At 41.6% G+C, this 21,107-nt stretch overlaps 3 protein-coding genes across 3 annotated transcripts in view; 1 reads left to right on the top strand and 2 right to left on the bottom strand.

Moving 5' to 3' along the window:
- Positions 1-604, bottom strand: part of zgc:112148 (uncharacterized protein LOC550424 homolog) — a 2,973-nt gene extending 2,369 nt beyond the window's left edge. Inside the window, exons 1-3 of the mRNA XM_037688399.1 lie at positions 542-604; positions 298-365; positions 78-222 (exon numbers count right to left, since the gene is read on the bottom strand). Of these exons, the coding sequence (XP_037544327.1) occupies positions 78-222; positions 298-365; positions 542-553 (225 nt within the window). The 5' untranslated portion in view covers positions 554-604. The remainder of the gene's footprint in view (positions 1-77; positions 223-297; positions 366-541) is intronic.
- A 2,579-nt stretch (positions 605-3,183) lies between these two features.
- otop2 (otopetrin 2) lies at positions 3,184-5,583 on the bottom strand. The gene is made up of 6 exons (XM_037688397.1): positions 5,154-5,583; positions 4,923-5,059; positions 4,756-4,814; positions 4,359-4,501; positions 3,433-4,259; positions 3,184-3,354 (listed from the first exon to the last, which is right to left on the bottom strand). The coding sequence occupies exons 1-6, from the start codon at positions 5,581-5,583 to the stop codon at positions 3,184-3,186; spliced, it is 1,767 nt and encodes a 588-aa protein (XP_037544325.1).
- A 2,378-nt stretch (positions 5,584-7,961) lies between these two features.
- ush1ga (Usher syndrome 1Ga (autosomal recessive)) lies at positions 7,962-20,185 on the top strand. The gene is made up of 3 exons (XM_037688396.1): positions 7,962-8,283; positions 18,774-19,221; positions 19,385-20,185. The coding sequence occupies exons 1-3, from the start codon at positions 8,120-8,122 to the stop codon at positions 20,183-20,185; spliced, it is 1,413 nt and encodes a 470-aa protein (XP_037544324.1). The 5' UTR covers positions 7,962-8,119.
- Positions 20,186-21,107: the final 922 nt, after the last annotated feature.

Genomic DNA, 21,107 nt, shown 5'->3' with positions numbered 1-21,107 from the left:
AAATACATATACAAATACATATATATATATATATATATATATATAAATACATATTATACATATAGCTTCACACTAACCTTGACAGTCCAGAAGTCACAGGACAGCAGGAGGATGATGGAGACCATAGAGGCAATGAAACGAACGCTGAGGACCTCGCACAGTAAATAAACCGCTATTGCGCATGTCCGGAAGAAGAGGTGGAAGAACGAAACCAAGGGATATCTGAAATAATTTTAGCCTGCTGTTCAATGTGTCAGAATAGGTTTGGCTGTGTATACACCAAATCAGATCTCTTACCTAACTTTAGACCTTTTTAGCTGCAGGTTGTCGTCCTCTTCACCGAACAGAGGAGAGTCTTGAGAGTCCTGAAAACATAAAAAAAAACTTAGCTTCGACGCTAACAAAACAACATTCTGGCTGTTACCTTAACTTATAATCACAGGCAAACTCGTTTTAACTGGAAATATTGATGAACACATGATGTTCCTTTATTAAAAATGATTGTCCCTTAGTTGCGATAAAACTACAACATATTAATTACCTGTCTCCGCATTTTGGACACAAGCAAGATGAATTTCCTGGAGACGTGGACGTAAACAAACGCTTGTGCGAAGGACCCCAGAGAACGGGTGGGTGCCCATAAATGTGCCAGAGTCAAGTCTATTTCTTTATTTATTTGAAATGAACCACATTTACTCTTTTTAATTGTCAAACTTTCAGCAAGTGTGTCAAGTGCAAAACATTTGGGGAGTGGTGGCGCAGAGGTTAGAGAAGGTGGGCCTGTGAGCGGAAGATCGCCGGTTCAAGACCCGGTACCGACAACATCAAAAATGTGGGTGGGGTATGTGAAGCACCCACACCTGCCCCCACCCTCATTCTCCCCATTCTGGGCCCATGAGCAAGGCTCTTAACCACCATCTGCTCCCTAAACAGGTCTCTCTTGAAAATGAGTTCTCGTGGCTCAGTGAGACTACCTGGATAAATAAAGGGTAAATGAAAAACTGATAGACTCGAAATTGTTTCCTAGACTAGAGGGTTTTATATCTGTTAAAGATGCTTTTTATGTACATATTTGGTTCAGCTCACAAAAACAGTATGCAATGCGTTGCTTATTGTTTCATTTAAGTTTGAACGATATGTATTTATTAATTTATTGTAACTTTGTGAAAATTGCAGAAGAATCCTGACTGAAAAATGTTGGATTGTATACCTGGATTATTGGGCATGGATTTGGGGTTATTACAGAAGGACGTTGACGGCTTGCAGTGATGCTTTTTTACCACCAGGAGGCTCTGTTACACACAAAATAAAATAAATTAATCTCGTATTTTTATGCTCGTTGATTCAAAAACAGCACTTCAGTTATGTGTCATTTTCAGTTTAACTCTTTCAGTACTTGTTTACTAAACAATTGTTTCTGACCTATCTCTACCCATTCATGAATAAAAGGCATCTAAATTCAAGGGATAGCTTTGAGATAAGAATAGACGTCACTGATTCTGTTCATAACTTTTATGGACTCTCCTTGGCCTCCCTGGTAAGGTCCATTCAGAGGTACCGAAGAAGCCCATGTCCAGCTGTCACTGTTCAAGAGGCAAGGGACATTCTGGACAGGTCTCCAGTCCATCACAGAGAAACATAGAGACAAACAAGACAAACAAACATGCACTCTCTCACTCACACATAGGGACAATTTACCAATCAGCCTGCATGTTTTTGGTCTGTGGGAGGAAACTGAACTATCCAGAATAAAACGCACGCATGCACGGAGAGAACATGCACACTCCACTTAGAATGGCCCCCCGGCTGGGATTCAGTCTGGCAACCTTCTTGCTGAGAAGTGGTAGCTTTACCAACTGTGCCACCTTAGCTTAGCAAGAAGCATTTTAAAAATGTATCTTTAGCCACTTTATTAGTTTGTCGCAAAAGAGTTGACTTTATACTAAAAACACATAAATTAATATTTTATCACCATCCGTATTTGTAAATTTGACGATAGCCACTGTTAACTAGCTGTGTTGTGCATTCTAAATTTGTCTGATTCCAAAGGTAATCAGCACTAGATGTACATCAAATGATTTCTTTCTGAAAGCGTCAATAAAATACAGCCAGTGAGTTATTAAATATTTTGCTAACAGACAGATAGAGTTAACACCAACGGTCCTCGAGTAGCACTTGGAATATATTTAGTGAATATCTTGTCTACACTAAATCCTAGCTCGTTCCCTTGTGGTGTATGCAGACAGACGGTTCTTCTCGTCCTGAGCATTTCATTGCATTGTTGACCTTGTGCTGATCTGCATACGACAATAAACCAAAACCTAAAGAGTTATAGCCAGTTTAATTTGGGGGGGTTAAGTTCATCTGTCTGTGATGACCATCTTGACTTAAGTTGTGTGGAATTCTGTGCTTTGTCCTGTCTTTTCTGTATCCTTGTGGTTCATGCACTCCCCAGTGTTCCCCCTCCTGTCGCACCTGTCTCCAGTTCCAGTCACCCCAGGTGTTTGTCGTCATGTCTCGTTAGTGTCTGTATTTATTCAGCGTCTTTGTCTCTTTTCGCTGTCTGTGGATTGTCTTGTCGAGGCTGTCATGCTCTGTTCTTCCTCTCCTCTCCTCATCCCTAAAAGTACGTTTTGCTGCCCCGTCAGCAAAACAAAATTTAAATCATTTACTTTTATCTTGGAGTTTCCCATTGTCTGTCTGCACACGGGTTCAAACAACTAAAATAACAGAATCATGATTGGTTGACTCCATTAATTAATTAGCTTTAGATGTCCATCAAATTATCACTTTCTGCACATTTTATTAAAATTAATCCTGCGGTTCATGGTCTATATTGGTTACAGACACTTTATACTTTATTTCAGCAATTGGACAATAATAAAGAAACTGGGTGGTTTAAAACTTTTTGGAAAAAATAGACTTATTTGTTTTGACGTGGTACAAAAAAAGTTTCTCATTTTTATAAACTGGTCGCTTTGATATTTTTGCATACAAGATATACACAGTATATTCATTTGAATTATGAAAAGAGCATTTAAAATACATTCACTTTGTCACATAATTTACAATAAAACAACAAAACAATGTTCTTCTGTCAGTCATTACTTCAAAAGATGAATCTACACAAAGGAGTTTGATAATGTCCAACAAGAGCTTCCTGTTCAGTTTTAAAGTGCAGCTTTATGAGTTTAGAAAAACTTCCAAGAGGCTGGAGACTGAGTGCATTCGGTAAAAGATGGCAAAGGGAAGACCCACGTTCACGAGGACAGCCCACATGCTGAACTGATAGAACTCAGTTTCAGCGTCATGGTCAAACTGAGGACGAGCTCCAAACGCAGGCATGATCCACAGCTGTGGAAGACACAAACAAAGGGTTAGTATTCAGTCCGTCTCAGTTCAACAGTGAATTTAAGGGAGCAAAGTACTCACAATGACGTTGCCCAGCAGCAGAAAGGCACAGACCTCCCTCAGCACTCGCCGCTTCCACGACAGTTTGTGATGTTCCACCGTCCCACTATGGTTCTGTGCCTCTGCATCGGCGCTTTTCTCCATGTCGACTTTTTCAAGGTTGCCCTCGTCTTTGCTTGAATTTGTCGCGTATGGATTTACCACCACTGTGTCTGCTTCATGGAAGGGCTGTCGATGCAAACCTTCAACTATGAAATAGTTCTGCAGACCAAGATGGATCAACATCAGCAAGCCCCAGGTCAAGTTAAGCACATTCAGGTAGCCTTTGGCTCCGGTCGCCACCATGGCCACGATGGAAAAGTAGCTGATGATGAACTGGCCCAGTGAGGATCCCACCAGCAGCCCCACATCTAGGCTGCGGGTGGGGTTCTTCTCAGTGCTGTGCTCCCTGTGATCCACCTTATAGATGGCACAGCCGATGACGGTGCAGATGGACATCAAGGCCACGATGACTATATTCATGACAAAGTGCATCATCACGGCATTGTCTCTGCTTTTCTCGTCATAATAGTTGGTCTTCATTTCAATCTCGTACATGGCAAACGTCGCCAGGCCTGCGACCACCAGGACAACCCCCAAAGTGGGACCGACCACGATGTTCTTGATGCTAAATTTGATGTGGTGGCTGAATTCGGCTGATACTCGCCCTACATTCTTCCACATAACGTAGGCCATGGCTGAGGCACAGAGGCAGTACTCAATATTGAATGGGTACAGGTAGTAGTAGGCCTCCTTGAAGAAAGTGCATGAAGTGTGGCTGCATGCACAGGATTCATCTCCATAACCAGCTGTGAGACAGGAAACAGCACAAAAGTAGGAAAGTGTTATTCCGCGGATGCTTAAAGACTATAGGATCTATTTTTTGTTTCTTTGTCAGCTTCAGTCACCTCTGTTGATGTACAGGCTTCGTCTTGAGAGCTTGGTGGTGTTGGTCAGGTAGTCAGGTTCTGTTGTTTGGTGGAGAGACTCCTCAGTTACTTCGGTCATCCAAATAACTAGGTTTGTAGCGAGGGTGAGCATCAGCCCACAGCTGAAACAAGAAAAAACAGAAACTTAAACTATAATCAGATACATTTAAAACATAAAACTAGCTCCATCTGAGCACAACATCTAACAATTGACATTTAAGATTCATAAAGGTGCATTTTTTTTGTTAGATCAATCAGTTCATTTTGCGGCATAAAGGGAATTTGAGATGGAGCAAACATCTAGCAGGCTCTGAGAGATCACATGTTTAGAGACAAAGCAAACTAAAATAAAGATGGAAATGTCCGAACCACTCACCAGGACAGGTTCCTTTGCAGCTGCACGCAGTCTTTTGAATGGATCCACAGAAAGTACGTCTGCAAATTTAATGTGCATGTAGCTTTAATGTGTTGCACCTATCAAAACTGGATGATCTAAACCATGCATGCTGGATTTTAATCGTTTATTTATTTTTTTATTCATACCTGCACAAGAGTAAAGACGAGTTGCACCACAGGGAATACGACTTTAACAGCAGAGTCACAGTGGAGATATCCCACGTAGCCAGTGATCTTGAAAATGTCCATGATGATGCTGAGAATTCCAAACAGCACAAGTCCACCTGGAGAGGTAAACACGCAGAACACAGGAAAAGTCATGCAACTGTCCAATAATCGGTTAGCGCGTTAAATATTTTGTCTTTAAATGTTTCTTACCTCTGAGCCATATTGGTCCGGCATGCTCATCCCTGTAGGTGACAGCATTTGGGTTCTTGGTTGTGTAAATGGTGTAATAGACCATCCAGATGGCAGTGAAGAGGACGAGGAGGATGAGGTAAACCTCCAGGTCTGGAAAGCTGATGTTGGCGGAGGTTGAAGTGCTGCCACTGACCAAGGAGCAACCCAGCATGAGAATGTTCAGGCAGATGAACCCAGACAGCGTCCACCCCCAGTTTCGGCCTGTTTCCCTCACCACTTCAGTGGAGGTGGCCGGGTCGAGTTCGCTCCCGCTCCACGGGTGACTCGCTGTGCTGATGTTGGGTGGGTGCGCCGCCTCCATGTCTCGGTCCTTGCCTGTCAGCTTGCAGGGATCACACAGGCTGCCGCTGGCCAAACAATCACAGGGAGCCTTGGGGTTGCAGCACATGTCTCTTCCCTCAGAAGTGGACTGATGGCTGCAGCTGGAAGCAGATATGAGAGATGGCAGGTTGAAGAGCTACGCCCAAACACCAACCCCCCATTTAAAAGCAGATCCCGCCCTAAACTTGGACATAAACTAACTAACTGTCATCTAGTTGGCTCTGCACAACTTTCTTTATGTATTTTCCTCCTGATCGTGATTCCCATTAATGATTTTAACATGTAAACTCCTATCATTTCAATCAGTGATCTTTAAACAACAAAGAAAATGCTTCAAGGTGCTCAGGAGCCTACCTGTGGAAATGTGGTTCTGTGAGTCGTCTGAGCTGCTGCGGCTTTTATATGTCCTGGAAACGTTGCTGTTTACGCACAAAGAGTGAAAAAATGTCAATGTGTTTTCAACAGCAGGGTGTCATCTACAAACAATGTATGTTTGACCCCAAATAATGATGCAGAGTTCAGCAGAAGGTTCCTGGAAGTGAATTTTTCTCATGTATTTTACAATTGGAGAAACAGGTTTCAAGTAAACAGCGTGTTTTTTTTTTATTTTTATTTGACACAAAACATCTGGATGGTTGTTACAAACGTATCGTGTGTGCACGCGTGCGCAAGACGGTGTTGCACCGTACATAATCGAGAACTGCAAAAATAAACTCCTTTTTGCGTTTTTAAAACTACTTTAAAAAGCTTTTTGTTATTGTCTTAACCTGCAACCAAAATAAATAAAAAAAAAAAAAAGACACCCGTTCTCTCCAAAGGCACAGCTTTCTGCTCACTGATCCTTTGGATTCCCTGCCTGGAGGGAATACTTTGAGTTCTTTAATGCTCCTCGCGGCACTATGAGGAAATGCTGTTTTGTTGCATGTGAGGCGTGGTACATGAAAGGTGTGCTCAGACCTAATACCTTTTGTCGTACACCGTTCTGATTCTGTTTGAGAATGTGCCACTGGTGAAACTAACTCGGGAGCGTCTATCTTTTTTCATCGGGGTGAGGCTACATGCTTTATTTAAAGCGGAAACTATAAAATAAAAATGCTTAATTAGGCATGAAAAATGAGACGATGACACAGGACTTGATCATTTTAAGAAGTAACTTGCCACCTTGCCATTTGACGGAGCATTCTTAAACACAAATATACTTTTTTTTTCCCCACATTCTGCTTCCAAGCAGCCAAACTTTATCACATTTTGATCAATAGTTCCAAGATTTCTGAGGCTTTTTCAGATTTTCGTTGGACACAGTCTGCTTTTCACAAATCAGTCCGTACGCATGGCCATAACTTTTTGTGCAAAGTGTGCTTAAGATTGAGGGAATACGTACAAGTGGAGGACAAAGACCAAGTGTCCAAACCAATGGAAAGGCTGTCTCGGAGAGTATAAAGTCATACCTTTAGGGAACAGGAAAAATAAAACTTGCAGAAGTGACATCGGACAAACGCTGATCATACTGTGCCAATATTTCAGCTGAATAACCCTTTGAAAGTCTCTTCGATTGGTTCTAAAATATTACCTTCTATTTGTCAATTTGGGTAATTTATTTCAAACTTTTAAATAAGGACATAAAAACAAGTAGTGTATTTTTGACAGGCTGTTATGAAAGGGCTTAAAATCCTATTTAAAACTGCCTCTTGAAGTTTTCTGTTATGACATTTGGTTATGGGTATAAAAAGACACGTGTCCACCAAAACAGGGTGCCTGCAGCACAAGACATTTTATTTATTTTATACTTTCTTTTATCTCATTTCTCACGAGTTTTTTCTCAGACCAACCGGGTCAAGCCTATTTTTACATGAGGCCAAATTCAAAATGAATAAACTGATCAAAAACCAACACCCACCCAAAAAAAAAAAAAAAAGTTTATTAAAAAAATACATTTTGTTGTTGAAACATTTTAAGTGATCAATTCACAGGAAAAAATCCCCAAAAAGCGTCATCTGGACTGAATAAAGAGCAAAATAAGTCTAAAGATAACTCTTGCACACACTTTCAGATGTACTGGATTAAAATTATTTTCCTAAAACATTATGAAGAACACATTTAAAGAAATGTGTCTTAATGTAATTCCATGAATGAGCTAATGGGAACAGTTTAGACCTAAACAGAACAGTAATGACTAGAGGCAAAATGAGGGTCAGGGCTTGTTTTCTTTCTTTTTTCCCCCCAGTATCTATTAAAGCTTAACTGGTTCTAAACCAGCTCATAATTAACTCGCTTTAAGAAGAAGTTTCTTGGTAATCAAAAGAAACAACAAAAGTGCACCTGTCACATCAAGTAAAGTTTAATAACCGTCTGCATTAGCGGGCTCAGTGCGCGTGTTCTGATCCACGTCCACCGGGAGCACTGTTGGTCCACGCACACGGTGAGCCCGGTCGCGTCCTTGGAAACCACCGACGCGTTGCTCCGGGTCCTGACGCGAGTGTCTCGGTGTGGACGGTGGGCCAGTGCCCGGCGCGTCACAGCCATGGCGCTGCTGTTCGTGAAGATAAACAGGATGATGATGATGATGAGATGGACCGGACGGATCGGTGGATTAACTCTGCACCATGAATGACAGGTACCACAAGGCGGCCCGGGACGGGTACCTGGACCTGCTGAAGGAGGCGACCAGGAAGGAGCTGAACGCGCCGGACGAGGATGGCATGACCCCGACGTTATGGGCGGCTTACCACGGCATCCTGGAGGCCCTGCGGCTGATCGTGTCCCGGGGGTGGGTACGACCCATCACAGCACCCTCACACTTCTTCTGATTGACACTTTTAATCTCTGTTGCAGTTTTACTAAAAAAGAAGCGCGGGTAAAAGTATTTCTTAAAGGAATGCATATCGCCCGCCGCCTCAGTAACGCTCAGTGCGTGTGTTGTGGATGACTCTCAGCTGCAGCAGCATAAAACTTTAGCTCTTAATCTGAAAGGGTGCCCCAGTTATAGCCGTGTTGGTGTTTTAGATGGCTGCAGCAGCCAGACTGTCAGACTGACAGAAGTTGGTCAGATTTTTAATTTATTCTTTTTATTCAACTTTTATTTATACAGTCTCACTGAGTCACGAGGGCTCATTTCCAAGAGAGGCCTGTTTGGGAGCAGATGGTGGGGGTTAAGGGTCTTGCTCAAGGGTGAGGCAGATGTTGATATTTCACCGTTTCCACCCACATTTTGATGTTGTCCATCTAGGGAGTCGAACCGGCAACCTTCCAATCACAGGCCCACCTTCTCTAACCTCTGTACCACTCCCCAATAAGAGCGGTTAGTGGTTAGATTAACACCTTTTAATTGTTGTCTCAAAGATTCATTACCATGCGTCCAGTGGTTCATTAAATATTTTGCTAACAGACAAACAGGATCAACTCCAACACTATATGCTAAAGTTTGAGGTAAAGATCGGAGCACAGAGTTGCACTTGGTTTTTGAGTTGGGAATGATTGCCAGCTACAACCACAGCAAATGTTAGCACAATATCTATAAAGTTGACAAATTTATAGACATTTTTGTGTTTTCTAAATTCAGCTGTCTGTATTGGCCGTCTTAAATTGGGTTGACTTTATTTAGTAAACAGTTGTAGAGGTCTATCTACTGATTATTTACTGAAAGTTTCATTAAAATCCGTCCAGTGGTTTACAAGATATTTTGCTAACAGACATAGTTGACACCAAATAGTTATTTCTTATTCAAGTACTACACCATGAACATTGAGAAATCTGTTCAAACACTGAAAAAAGAACAAAAATAGAAGTGTTTGAATGTTTTTAATATTATAAAATGTATTATATAATTTAAAATGTTATTTTTCAGCACCATAACTCTCATCGTCAATATGCTGAGATTAATATAATGATGTTCAATATGAAAACTTTAGCGTTGACTGCCAAACCTAAATCAGTGGTGCATTTAAAAAGAGAAGCACATTTGCCTACAAGCAGTCTTTACAGATGACTCATATAATGTGATGACTCAGAACAGTTTAATTTATTTTTAATTGTCTGATTTGATCATTTCATTGCAGGAAGAAGTAAAATTAACTTAATTCAGAGAGACGATGTCTAATGTTAAAGTTGAACACGTCTTAGCAAACTGTTCAAATCTGATCTGGTATTTTGATGCTACGGCACATTTCTCTTCTCATTTGGTTGACCTGCTTTGCATGCCAGCCAGAAAAAAAAAAAACGAGTTTGCCTCACTGAGTAATTTTAAAAGAGGCAGCCTCATTCAATCATGTCCAAACCGTCCCATGCAAAGCATAACTGCATAATTTTAGAGCCCGGCTTTCCCTGAAACACATTATGAGTAAAGATTAAATCTTTTTTTTTTTTTAACGTTTCATCCCTTCTGAAACTTCCATTTCTAACGGGCGGTTTTCAGGAGCCAAAATAAAAACCAACTTTTCCGCTCTCAGGTCACGACCTTCACTTTAATTCAGCATTTCCCATGAAAAAAAACATGCAAACAAACCCTCAGTGGCATTTGGATGCTAAGGGCAATTGATTTTTTTTTTAACTGACAACAGACATGAAGTACTGGAACAAAAATTAAACATTAATATGCCATAAGTCAAGTTCATGAGACATTATATCATGCAGAGAAGTTTAACATGGGAAAGATACCATCCCTTCTATATTTAGCACATTTATTGCACCGTGCTACCTGCAGGAACATCAAACTGTCACTGAAAGTGAAGATTCAGGCTGTAAGTTGATATTGACGTGGGGAGCAGACACTGCTCACGGATATAAATTATAGGCTAACACATAAAGCTAGCATATTGCATAATAGCTTTGTATAAATATTATATAATCTGAACTCTAATAGCAATAAATACTTCATTCTGAGTTCATTTGTATTTCTATTCTTTTAATTTATAACCTTTACTTTATATAATCTTTTTTTACATTGTGCAAACAGTGTTACTTTTTCTTTTGTTTGATTATTGTTTTATTGTTCCTTTTTTGGGCTGTTTGCCACTGACAGTCAATAATTCTGAATTATGGGCTCCCCTACCTTCGTATGAACCTCATCCTGGACTAACATTTCATTCAACCTTTATTTAGACAGGTAAATCCCATTGAGCCTCGAGGACTCATTTACAAGAGACCTGATTTCAACAAAGAATGATGACAACAATGGACAACAGCGACAACAACAATAATAACAATGACAGCAATAAACAGTTATAAAAAGTCATACTAGAGTTGTTTTATTTATTTATTTATTTATTTACAAATAGGATGGCTAAATTAAAAAAGCTAACAAAAAAAACAGCTAGATTCTAAGGCGAGATTCTAAGGCTAGATTCTAAGGTGAATGTAGAAAGCTAAAAACAGGAACATGTCTGCATTGGTCCCTGCCAGGAGTCCAACAGATTCTTAAAGCCACTTAGAGAGGTCAAGGTCGAGAGCTTCAATTGTTTTTGTAAGGTATTCCAGGAAACAGGAGCGGAGTAGGAGAAGGCCCTTTTGCCTAGTTCAGTCCTCATTGAGGGAACACTGCAGGTAATAATGTCCTGAGAGCACACGCCGTAGCTGCACTCACGTAGAGACATGTAGGAAGAGATGTATGAAGGCAGCAGACCAAGAAGTGATTTAAAGATGAAAATGTACCAGTGGGAGAGTCTGTGTGAAGTTAATGATGTCCAGTTAACCAGTGAATACAGGGTGCAGTGGTGGGTATGATAATCACAGCCAGTTATGAATCTTAGTGCACCATGATAGACAGCATCCAACATCTGCAGGGTGCTTGTAGGAGCGTTCATGTAAATAATGTCACCGTAGTCAATGGAGGGAAGGAAAGTCACAGATACAAGGCGTTTCCTAGCATTCAGAGTTAGACGGGATCTGTTTCTGAAAAAGAAACCCAGTTTAACTTTCAGTTTCTTTACCAAGTTTTCCATAATGAAGCTTAAAAGAGAGATGTGAGTCGACCAAGATACCCACATATTTATAGGAATCAACAAACTCAATGGGGACACCATTTGAGGATAAAATCGGAGGAAGAACTGCTGGGACCAACTTCCTATTTGAAAAAAGCATCCCTTTGGTTTTGTCGGCATTTAGGACAAGTTTGAGGTGGAACAAATCTGTCTGGATGTAGTTAAATGCAGATTTCAAAAGCTGGAAAGCCTTATCAGCTGTTTTAGCTCGACAATAAACAACTGTGCCATCAGCATAGAAATGTATGGATGCATTAGGGATGTTTTTACCTACTTTCTGTATGTAGATTGTAAAGAGGGTGGGTCCTAAGACTGAGCCTTGTGGTACACCATTGTTGACTGTTAAATAACTGGAGGAAGTATCATTATGTTGAACACATTGCATCCGATCTGAGAGATAGTTAGAGAACCAGCCAATGGTGTGCTCTGAGAAACCAATTTCTGAGAGCTTATAACACAAGACGTTATGATCCTCAGTGTCAAAAGCTTTAGACAGGTCTAAGAAAAGTGCAGCACAATAATCCTTATCATCCAGTGCTTCAACAACTTCATTAAGAACCTTCAGTGAAGCAGTCGTTGTGCTGTGTTGTTTCCTGAAACCAGATTGATGTGGAGGTAAGATGTTAAATGAGTCCAGGTAATTTTTGATTTTAGAGTTTATCAGTTTTTCTAGAACCTTGGCTAAAATACAGAGTTTAGAGATTGGCTGATAGTTGTTCAGTGAGGTGGGGTCACCTCCCTTCAGCAAAGGAAGAACAAAGGCTGTTTTCTAAGCATCTAGAATGGAGTTTTGTCTTATGGAGAGATTGAAGATGTGGATCACAGGGACTGTGATGATATGAGCAGCCAGCCTTAAGAAATAAGGTGGAAGTTCATCTGGACCTACAGATTTTTTAGGATCAAGATCTTTTAACAGTTTATTAACCTCACTGACTGAGAATGGAGAAAAAGAGAAGGTGTGATTAACTGAGGATTGACTTGTAGGAGAGATTTCATTTGTAGAAATTTGGTTATTAAGTGAAGTGGCTGATTTTCCATTAGTAACTGTGTCAAATAAAGAACTAGAAGCAACAAAATGTTTGTTGAAACAGTTCAGGATCTCGTGCTTATTTGACACATGAACAGAGTTAACGAGAAGTTGTGATGGGAGGTCAGATGATTGGGGGGTGCCTGAGAGAGATTTGATGGTTTTCTAGAATCTGTTAGGGTCATTTAGATTTTTGGAGGTCTGAGATAAGAAATAGTTGCGTTTTGCTGCTTTGACAGCAGTTGTGCATTTATTCCTCATCTGTTGAAAACTCAACCAATCAGTGTCTGAGTCAGATTTTCTTGCTGTGGCCCAAAGATGATCTCTCCTGTGCAGGAGATCAGCTAGCTCAGGACCAAACCAGGGACTGTCTCGTCCCTTTATTCTGAACTGACGAAAAGGAGCATGTTTGTTAACAAAATAAATGAAACTATTACGAAAATAGTTCCAAGCGGAGTTCACGTCATCATTTAACAGAATACGATGCCAGTCAAAGTGAGACAGATCCCAGAGGAATGACTGTTCACAAAAATGTTTCAGATCCCTTTTTTGAATTAATCTAGGCTTAGAAGGTGGAAGTTTAATATCTCTCAAAGCCGCTGTCACACAATGATCATTCAAGATATTGGCAAATACACCTGTACCAGGGAATTTGTGAGGCATATTAGTTAGAAATAGGTCTAAGATGGAGGATTTTTCAGGAAGGTTTTTGTTTAATCTAGTGGGAGAGTTGATCGATTGGGTAAGCTTGAGAGACAGGAAACATTCTTTGAATTTATCACAGAGGGAAGTCGGCTTACCCCAATCAATGTTGAGGTCTCCTGCCAAAAGGATCTCTTTGAATTTTGAATTACCAAGAAATTCCATCAGGGCGGACAGACAGAGCCTCAGGTGTTGCTGAGGGTAGACGGTAACAACAGACTACAGATAAAATCTGGCCTCCATTCAAAGTGATGTTTACAGCTAAGGCTTCAAACTGGTTTGGCATTGTTTTAGAAGACACAAGACTAGCAACCAAAGAATCTCTGATGTAAACAGCGACTCCCCCCCCCCCCCTTTTTTTGACGATCACAGCGGTAGATGTTAAATCCATTGATTACCAGGTCATTATTGAGTACAGATTTATTGAGCCAGGTTTCAGAGATGAAGATTACGTCTGCCCCAGAAGAACTGACCAGAATTTTCAAGGAATCAAGTTTTCTCAGAAGGCTACGTGCGTTTACATACAGAAAATGAAGACCAGACACGTTCTTAAAGTCATTTGGTGTCATATAAATAGTGGGTGGTCCAGGGTTTGGTTGAATCCCTGAGAGCAGTAACAACATTGTTATCAGACATTTTCTTGAGTTTTTTGTGACTGATGTGTAATTACAGGCGTTAACAGTGTGACAATTAGCCCCCATAATCGAAGCATGAGAAACATTAATGAAGATGCGATCATTCAGAACCCAAAAACTGAAAGTTGCAGTGATGGGCAGATTCAGGTGTATTAACAAGATTCAGTGACTCCAGATAATCTGAGAACTGAAAATGGTGACAGTAATGTGAATGATGCAGAAAAATCTCAGACCATAAAACGTCACAATTCAAATGGGCAAACAAACCCGACGACATAAAGAGCATTGCTCTGAAATCAGAGTAGGGCTTTGCTAATCGCTGTCCAAGATCCGGCTGATCTGACACATTCCCAGAGAAAAGCCTGCAGCCCATTCATTAATAATATATCTGCACTTTACCAGTAGTTTCACGTCCATTCCATCAAATATTTAGGAGTCTGCATGTGGCTACAGTGGATGACAGACAAGCCATAAGACAGTTCAGTTAGCACTGTGGTTCAATACCAACAAAATATCTAAAAACCTGGAGAGTCTTGAAGCTGAAAGTTACGTCACTAATGTCCAGTTCCTGTTGTATAAATTGAGCTAACAACTAGATGTTGTTAACTAAACACAAAAATAAGATTAAATATTAGAATTATAGTGGAATAATAAAAACGTGACAAAAGTTGCAAGCCCATCTGGCATGTCACCTAACCAGCTGGAATACTCCTTGCGAGTATGACTTGAAGATGTACAGTAGGTATCACCGCTCTTGGAAAACCATGCTTTACGTGTCAGGCACAATGAGCGTGGCCTCTTTTGAAACAGAATACAGGTAGTGAAGCAGAGATGCCTGGGGTCGTGTTACAAACCTGAAGCGACAGATCAACACACAGAGGTAACCCTCAGGTCATGGTCTGTCAGGAAGAGGAAGATTTAGCATGTAGCGCTAATAATGACCAATGGATGGTTCAAAATGGTATAACTTTGAAGTTTTACTATTTTCATAATTTATAAAGTTGTTTTCTATAAGTGTATTGTAGCACTTAAACTCTGAATTATGAATTAAGGTCCCAATAATAACTCCTAGATGATGGGTCAGTGCTGAAAACATTATCAGAAAATATCCTGATGCATGCTCAATAATCCAGGTAGAAAAATCTAAAAAAGTTAAATCTGGTCCTCTGGACATTCAAAAAAACAAAACAAAGCAAAACAACAACAAAATGTAGAAACGTTTCGTCTCTCATCCGAGAGACTTCCTCAGTCTGAGGTGCTGTATTCAGCTCATTCTCTTAAATAGCACCTTCTCAGAGTGGATCAACCAGTTTTGCTGCTGACAACCAAAACCAGCTGAACACATGCTCAAGAAGGACCATCAGCCTAACAATAGATCATTAGCACACTGATGGCTGTTTACTATTCACAGAGGGCTCAGGACTCCAGTCAGCCAACAAGTCAAGTCAAGTCAAGTCATATTTATTTATAGAGCACAATTTAAAACAGATAGACTGTTATCAAAGTGCTTAACACTAAGGGTAACACTGAGAAATAAAAAGCAGTAAGAATATACCTTAAAAAAATAAAACAACAGCATTAAAATGAAGACATGGAACAAGATATACTAAATCAACTCACACAGTATGAAACGCCAGAGAGAACAGATGTGTTTTTATAATAATAATAATAATAATGTCATCACAATGTCAGCACTGTATGTTTCCATACATTGGCGAAATTAGTCTCTGCATTTAACCCATCCACCACCAGGTGGTGCAGTGGGCAGCTATTGAAAGCGCCCGGGAAGCATTTTGGGTTTAGCAGGGATTTGAACACAGGAAGGGAGGTGGCATGCCTAATGTTGGGGAGTAGGTTGTTCCACAGTTTGGGACTCATGACTGAAAACGCCCGATCTCCTCGGAGCTTCAGTCGTGTTTTTGGAACAACCAAAAGCAGCTAATCGGATGATCTCAGAGCCCGAGAGGGAACATATGGTTCCAGTAGCTCAGAGAGGTAGATGGGTGCGAGACCATTTAGGCACTTATAGGTCAGGAGGAGAATTTTGAAATCAATCCTAGTTCTCACAGGAAGCCAGTGTAGGGAGGACAGAACTGGTGTGATGTGCTCATACCTTGGTGTACCGGTTAAGAGCCGAGCTGCAGCATTCTGGACGAGCTGTAGCCGTGAGATAGAAGCCTGGCTGACCCCAGCATACAGTGAATTACAATAGTCCAGGCGGGTTGTGATGAATGCATGGACTAGTGTCTCAAGGTCGGGTCTAGACAGCACTGGCTTGAGCTTAGCTACCTGCCGCAGTTGGAAGAAGCTTCTCTGCAGAACCGAACTGATCTGTTTGTCGAACTTAAAATCCGAGTCAAAAACCACTCCAAGGTTTTTAACAGAGTGCTTCAGATAAGGCTGAAGGGAGTCCAGGTTCACAGGATAAGAGGCGGCAGCTGAGCTAGGGCTAAAGACAATGACTTCAGTCTTCTGGTTGTTAAAACTTAGAAAATTTGAAGCCATCCATGTCTTAATGTCGTCCAGACATTTGAGGAGAGGGTGGACGGAACAAGCACTGGCTGGTTTCAGTGGCAGGTAGATCTGACAGTCATCGGCGTAGCAATGGAATGGAATACCATGTTTTCTTAGGATCGACCCCAGCGGAAGCAGATAGAGTGAAAATAGAAGGGGTCCGAGAATCGAGCCCTGTGGGACACCGCAGGAAAGAGGCATTGAAGTGGATAGATTTTTACCCACCTTCACACAAAAACTCCTGTCAGAGAGGTATGAGCGGAACCTGTCTAATGCAGCACCTGTAATCCCAACCCAGTGTTCAAGCCGAGAGATGAGGATACTGTGGTCAACAGTATCGAAAGCGGCAGTAAGATCGAGGAGTACAAGAGCCACAAAATGACCAGAATCATTTGCAGTTAAAATGTCATTACAAACCCTAACCAAAGCTGTTTCGGTGCTGTGGAGCTGCTTGAAACCAGACTGAAAGACCTCAAAGATTTTGTTCTCAGTTAAAAACTGATTTAACTGAGTAAAAACTACTTTTTCCAGGATTTTGGACAGAAAGGGGAGTTTTGAGATTGGTCTGTAATTTGAGCAGGCTGAAGGGTCAAGACCAGGTTTCTTAATTAACGGTGTGACTACTGCATGTTTGAACGCCTCTGGGACCACGCTTGTAGCAATACTACTGTTTAGTATTGTTAGAACAGCAGGCCCAATCGCTGGTAGAACCTGTTTGAACAATGCTGCTGGGATGGGGTCCAATGGTGATCCTGATGGCTTCATGTGACCAGCAACTTTGTTTAACAATGGGAGTGTGATTGGTTTGAATTGCCTGAAAGTAGCAGAACACGAAACAAAAGCTGATGGGTCGACTAAGGAGCGGGGGATGGAGGCCCTGATCAACTCCACTTTGTTAACAAAGAATTTAGTGAAGTCATTGCAGGTGTCAACAGAGGCCTCCATACATGAATACGAAGGGACATTTAGAATGGAATTTACTGATGTGAATAGGGCACGGGGGTTGTGTCTATTTGAGTTGATGAGTTGGGAGAAATATTTGTTTTTTCAGATTTGACAGTGTTCTGGTAATTTTAACAGGTGAAAAGGAGGAACCCAGATCCAGACCAGTGGTCATTCCATATGTTGAGGGAGTATCAGAGAAACTGAGACGTTTATTTTCTAAACATAACGTCCCAGTGGCTTTTAAACCCCCAAATACATTACAGCAAAGACTGGTTCATCCCAAAGTTCCAGTCCCCCGGCACAAACATTAATGTTGTGTATGCTGTTCAGTGTCAGGAGGGCTGTAATCAGTCTTACATCGGGGAAACAAAACAGCCACTGGCCAAAAGGATGGCCCAGCACAAAAGATCAACATCATCAGGCCAGGACTCTGCGGTCTACACTCATCTCCAGGCCAGCGGTCACTCTTTTAGGGATGAAGATATACACATCCTGGATAGAGAGGAACGATGTTTTGAGAGAGAAATAAAGGAGGCCATCTTTGTGAAAAGAAATCATCCATCGTTAAACAGGGGTGGAGGCCTACGTGTTCAATTGTCCCCCTCTTACAATGCTGTGATTGCTAGTATCACTCAGCCCTCTGTGAATAGTAAACAGCCATCAGTGTGCTAATGATCCATTGTTAGGCTGATGGTCCTTCTTGAGCATGTGATCAGCTGGTTTTGGTTGTCAGCAGCAAAACTGGTTGATCCACTCTGAGAAGGTGCTATTTAAGAGACTGAGCTGCAGCACCTCAGACTGAGGAAGTCTCTCGGATGAGAGACGAAACATTTCTACATTTTTTTGTTGTTTTGCTTTGTTTTGTTTTTTTTGAATGTCCAGAGGACCAGATTTAACTTTTTTAGATTATCAGAAAATCACTTGCTCATTCATGCATGCGTCATCTAAACATAAGTCAGAGAAGAGCCCATGTTTATCCCCAAACTGACTTCCAGGTTCTAAAGAATTGTAGTAAAGGTTTCAAAAGGGGGCAGCACGGTGGCGCAACTAGTAGAGCTGCTGCCTCTCAGCGAGCAGGTACTTGGTTCAAACCCCGGTCCAGGGGCCTTTCTGGGTGGAGATGGCATGTTCCTTACGTGCATGCGTGGGTTTTCTCCAGGTGCTCCGGTTTCCTCCCACAGACCAAAAACATGCATGTTAGGCTGATTGGTAACTCTAAATTGTCCCTAGGTGTGAGTGAGAGAGTGAATGGATGTTTGTCTCGTTTGTCTCTATGTGGCCCTGTGATGGACTTGCGACCCGTCCAGGGTGTACCCCGCCCCTCGCACAGTGATTGCTGGACATGGGCACCGGCGACCCCAGTGACCCAAAATGGAATAAACGGGTAAAGATAATAGATGGATGGATGGATGGGTTTCGAAAGGTTTTTTAAAACATATATATTTTCTATGATTTACAGAGGAGACCCAGACAAGTGTGACATATGGGGGAACACGCCACTCCACTTGGCAGCTGCTAATGGTCACCTCAACTGCCTTTTCTTCCTGGTGTCTTTTGGTGCCAACATTTGGTGCCTGGACAATGACTACCACACTCCGCTGGACATGGCTGCCACAAAGAATCATATGGATTGTGTCCGCTACCTTGATTCCATCGCTGCCAAGCAGACAAGTCTCAATCCCAAGCTGGTCGGTAAGCTGAAGGACAAGGCGTTTCATGATGCCGAGCGGCGGAACAAAGAGTGCATGAAGATGCAGAAGAAGCACCACAAACGGATGGAGAGAAAGTTTCATAAAGAAGCCTTGGAAGAGTCTATGTCAGATGTGATGAGCTTTTCCAGCTACACCAGCAGCTCTGTTAGTCACAAGTTGCGCAATTTCAACACTGTCAGTGTGCCATATTCTCAGGTCAGGATTCCATTAACTTTTTATTATTTTTTCCACTTGTTGACTCAAGTTATTGTGGACTGATGTGTTCACTAGACTGAATGTCAGATGAAAATAAATCTTTTTTTTATTATTTGTTGATTTAGGATTGTGTCTCATTGTTGCACTGTGTCTGTCCTATTAGGCAACTCTCCATGCCACAAACCGCGGAAAGACAAAGATCCAGAAAAAGCTGGAGAAGCGAAAACAAGGAGATGGCACCTTTAAAATCTACGAAGATGGAAGGAAGAGCGTGCGCTCTCTGTCCGGACTGCAGATGGGCAACGATGTCATGTTTGTCAAACAAGGGACGTACGTCAACCCAAAGGAGCGTGGCCGTCGCAATGTTCGTGACATGTTCCCCAGAGACAACGACGATGCCATTTCACGTGCCATGAGTGAACCGGACCTTCATGGGCCAGACATAGACTACTCTGAGATCAGCACAGACTCGGGTCACGATTCCCTGTTCAACCGACCCGGTCTTGGTACCATGGTTTTTAGGAGAAACTACGTAACTGGGGGAATGTTTGACTTGAGTGCTCGAAACACCGCCAGCATGGCCAACTCAGGCAACAATGTGCGTCTCCGCAGTCGGTTGCACCATTACCCAAGTCTAGATGAAGACAGCATTGGGAGCGCGCACAGCCTGCAGGAGAGGAATGTGGAGGAGCTGCCTTGGGAAGAAGTAGAATTAGGGTTGGATGACGATGATGAGTCTGACACAAGCCCCCTTGAGGTTTTCCTTGCTACACAAAGCATGAGCGAGTTTTACTCCATTTTCAAACGGGAGAAAATTGACCTTGAAGCTTTGTTGCTATGCTCTGATCATGACCTCAAGAGTATCCATATCCCCTTGGGACCACGAAAGAAGATCTTAGATGCCTGTAATAGACGACTTGAGACCATGGAGGAGCCTGATGGCATCGAGGACACAGAATTGTGAGTATATAGATTTTTTAAAGGATCAGAAGTCACATATGTGGTATTTTGTCTTGGAACTTAAATATAGTCTAATAGATTCTTGTCAATCAAATAGATTACACTGTACTTTCAGTTCTGGATCAGATTGAAACTCTTGGGAGGAACGAGTATTGCCTTCATGTATTTTCATATTCCAGTTACTAGTTTACAAGATGAGTCTGCATTTTTCTAGTTTGGGATCATCAAACAGTTACTGACAGGTGTTTTGACAGGTGTTTCTAAAAACAACATTTACAGGATGCTACTTTAAGTTTACGACGTTACAGGAAGTCAGCTGCCGCAGTGACACTGACAAAAGACAAGTTGTCATAAAACCAGTGTTGGAGTTTTTCCACGAACAGGTGGAGCTCTGAAAAATGAGTATGTATGGCTGCAGGCAGAGTGCATTATGAGAAAACTATTTTACTTTGTTTTCCTGCATCACCGAGGCATTTGAACAAAACAGTGTGCGATGTCAACACAAACCAAGATTTCTCGTTGTGTGCTTTGTAATGTGTTGGTAACTTCTATAGGTTCATGTTAGGCTTTGGGAAGTTATTGTCAAGGAAACACGACTATCTTGTTGCCGTTTTCCTTTTGCTTGCTCCCCTTTGAAGGGTTAGCCACAGCGAGCAAACTCACACAAGGATTTTGCCAATTGTTTTAAACCGGATTCACTTATTGATGCAACTGTCCTCACACCTGCAGCATTTTAGGATTACGAGATCACGGCACTGACCACAGAGCTGCACTCGCCTCCCAAAACACCTTTAAAATCTGAATTAAGTTGCTACCAGCTCAAAACTTCTTTCTCCAACCATAACTTGTGGTTAAGTTTTCATGCTGGATCTTAGTTCAGAGGATAAAATCAACATTGTTAATTTAAAAAAATCTGGATAAGTAAG

The sequence above is a fragment of the Nematolebias whitei genome, chromosome 15 (assembly GCF_014905685.2).
Source record: "Nematolebias whitei isolate Nwh7 chromosome 15, NemWhi1, whole genome shotgun sequence".
NCBI classification, from domain to species: Eukaryota; Metazoa; Chordata; class Actinopteri; order Cyprinodontiformes; family Rivulidae; genus Nematolebias; species Nematolebias whitei.
This window is presented reverse-complemented; position numbering and strand designations above follow the sequence as displayed.

Coding starts and splice junctions, on each gene's coding strand:
- ush1ga (XM_037688396.1), top strand. CDS start 8,120: ATGAATGACAGGTACCACAAGGCGGCCCGGGACGGGTACCTGGACCTG. Junction 8,284..18,773: donor CGGCTGATCGTGTCCCGGGG/GTGGGTACGACC, acceptor TATGATTTACAG/AGGAGACCCAGACAAGTGTG. Junction 19,222..19,384: donor TCAGTGTGCCATATTCTCAG/GTCAGGATTCCA, acceptor CTGTCCTATTAG/GCAACTCTCCATGCCACAAA.
- otop2 (XM_037688397.1), bottom strand. CDS start 5,583: ATGTGCTGCAACCCCAAGGCTCCCTGTGATTGTTTGGCCAGCGGCAGC. Junction 5,060..5,153: donor CGGACCAATATGGCTCAGAG/GTAAGAAACATT, acceptor TTACCTCTCCAG/GTGGACTTGTGCTGTTTGGA. Junction 4,260..4,358: donor AAGCCTGTACATCAACAGAG/GTGACTGAAGCT, acceptor CCTGTCTCACAG/CTGGTTATGGAGATGAATCC.